At 36.5% G+C, this 2957-nt stretch overlaps 1 protein-coding gene across 1 annotated transcript; it reads left to right on the top strand.

Annotated features, from left to right (window-relative positions):
- The first annotated feature begins 2074 nt into the window (after positions 1-2074).
- On the top strand, positions 2075-2704 carry LOC140176788 (uncharacterized). The gene has a single exon (XM_072208333.1). The coding sequence runs from the start codon at positions 2075-2077 to the stop codon at positions 2702-2704; it is 630 nt and encodes a 209-aa protein (XP_072064434.1).
- The last annotated feature ends 253 nt before the right edge of the window (positions 2705-2957 follow it).

Raw genomic sequence — 2957 nt, 5'->3', positions numbered from 1 at the left:
AACTTTTGCATCTTTTGTTAATTAAACCCCAAAGCCTCAACTTAAATTAATTCTTACCAAATTGTTAACTTACCAACCCCAACTTAATAACCAACTAGTTTTTCGAATTTTATACATAATGCACATAATGTATGTATACTTTATGGAAGGGAGTCTAACCCAATAATCAAAGCAGACCAAAATAGAAGGAGGAGATTAGCATGGATGAAAACATATAGATATCCAGAAAAATTAGCTATCGTATAGACTAAATTGAAAATTTGTTAAAACCTCATGAAGATAGAGATTCACATTGGCTAATAAATTAAGACAATAATAGAAAATGAGGTATATCAGTCCTATGGAGACCTGTTAATTCCTCAATGAGAAATTATAATATAAATCTACTTAGTTATTGTTGGTTTCGTAATATGCATAATATGCATGGTATCTAGGAAATACTATTATAGATGTCTCATTGAAAATATACGAAGAATTTTATATGTTAAAAATGACTTGGTTTTAGAATAACATAAATTTTTATGTTAATTTTAAACTTTGTCTTGTATTTTCTAATAAGTGAATTATGTATCTTTATATTTTAGAGTTAATAGTCAAAATTGTCCCTGAAAGATACCCCGATCTCCATTTTGGTTCTCGAAAGATAAAATTAATCAAAATCATCCTCGAAAAATACACGACTTGGTCACGTTAGTCCTTCCGTCAGTTGGACGATGACGTGTCACGATAAGTGCCACGTGGCATGATGACGTGTCACGCCACATGGCAGGTCAGTGACACGTGTCACTTGACATGTAAAAAAGTTTTTTATAATCAAAATAGTCTGTGAAAGTCCAGTCATAAATCATTTTCATCCCTCAAATTTTAAAAATTAGTCAAACTAGTCCTTAATAGGATTCTTTTAAGAGCACTATTCATATGCTTGTCCAAAAAGTAATGTTGAGAGAAATTCCTGCTTAAGACACCATATTAAATCCCTAGAAATTAGTCAACCCTTCATTGTTTGTCAGGTTCCGGACATTTCAAGGAAAATTAAAGAATATTTAGCAATGCTTCACCTGATGAGCTTTCATTTAAATTTCAATTTTACATATCATATATTATTCATATATGCAAAAAGAAAAATGTAACTGTAAAAAATGGAGTCAGCGATGAATGCACAATACACAAGAAGTAACAAGTTCCAGGGTGATATTTTACAAAGAAACTAATTAGCAAAGGCTAAAGTACACAGAAACTTGATATCTGTAACGGGATTTCTAACCTAAATATGTGAAATGCTGCTTTTTATTTTAGTTGAGGTGCTATCTGAGATATCCTTTCATCTTCTAATAGTGCATAAGGAGAATAGTGACATCTTGCTAGCATCATGGACAAGATCTTACCAAGTAAAGAGCTGAAAAGAATGCGACGGTTATGAGGAGACCTCTATCTTGTTCATTCACAACCACCTCTTCGTCAACTCCAAAGTTGCCCTGCTTGTAATCCTCAAGCAATGATGTAGGAGTCATGCCCCTCCTCTTCAATTCCTTCATAAACAACGATTCCGGAGGTTCTTCTCCTGAAAATTCAGTATCAATAGCAGCATTAGCCATCAAAAGGTGAAGTTAAAAAATTGAACTCCGAGCTGAAACACTACTACACAATAATATCTACTCATTCAATCAATCCAAATCAAAACACCATTACATTTCAACAGGAATTCCTGCTATTTCTGAGGAAGAGTGGAAGTTACAGACCATCTATTTGTAAAAAGTACTGATTGAAAATGGATATTGATGAAGCTGAGAGAGTAGTTGTGGCAAAACCAGTTACTTCAAGGCCTAATTGTTCTACTTTCAGATCTTTCTCTAAGCTTCTTGCAGGTGCCATTAATGCCTGATCACCCCAAATTGAATCTTCTCAAGCAACAGTTTCTGTCATTAGACCAAAGACAGTGAGGTTCAAGTTACCGCCATATTCTGGAGCCTAATATAGCACAGCTTCCTCCCTGAGATTTAGCAAATAGGGTTTTATTTCACAAAATTTAAAAATAACAAAAAAATCTAATTGGGAATTAGAACCTAATTTTCCAATGGAGTCAACCAAAAAAGAACACGGGTTACTACACCAGATCCTACCTCCGTGCCTCGAAGATGCAGGCCTCGAAGATTGTGCTCTTTCGCCTGAATCCATCCACCAAGCATTCCTCAAAGCAGCCGCTGCCGTGAAGTCTGCCACCGTGATTTTCTCCAATGACGATGACGAGACCGCCGGAGATTGCGTCAACGACCCATGGCCAGCCGCAGCCGAGGGAACCTTCGATGCTGTGATTGGGATCGAGCTGGAGAACGAGCTGTCCGGAGCATGTGCCGTAGAGAAAGGGTGCGAAGAAGGCAGCGATGAGGAGAAGGTCTCTGGTGGTAGCAGCTGCGAAGTGGAGGAGGTTGTGGATGAAATTGTGGTTGGAGAAGGAGCTAAATTGGGGGAAGGTGAAGAAGAACCTTGCATTGATGAATTGCAAGGCTTGGGAATTGAAGATGATGCAAAGAAGAATAAGAAGAAAAACTATGAAGAAGAAGAGAAGAACGGCGACGTTTCAAGGCTAGGAGAGCCTTCTACCAAAACGGCGTCGTTTTGGTTGTCTGTCACATTGACAGTTAACGACCCACGTCAGTGGCCGTTTGCCAACTCAGCTACGGAGATGATGGAAGGACGAACGTGACTAAGTAGGATATCTTTGGGGGACAAATTTGATTAATTTTATCTTTCGAAAACGAAAATGGAGATCGAGGTATCTTTCAGGGACAATTTTGGCTATTAACTCTTATATTTTAACTTTTATGGTGTTGGATTATATTATTATTATTTTATTGATTTTTTTATTGATATTGAATGGTCAAATATACAAATAAAAGATTATACGGTAGAGAAAATTATTTACGAATTATTTAATAATTCAAGTGTACACATGAGTT

Source organism: Arachis hypogaea, chromosome 12, assembly GCF_003086295.3.
Source record: "Arachis hypogaea cultivar Tifrunner chromosome 12, arahy.Tifrunner.gnm2.J5K5, whole genome shotgun sequence".
Taxonomy (NCBI): domain Eukaryota; kingdom Viridiplantae; phylum Streptophyta; class Magnoliopsida; order Fabales; family Fabaceae; genus Arachis; species Arachis hypogaea.
The sequence above is the reverse complement of the archived record's forward strand: the minus strand, read 5'-3'. Positions and strand labels throughout refer to the sequence as shown.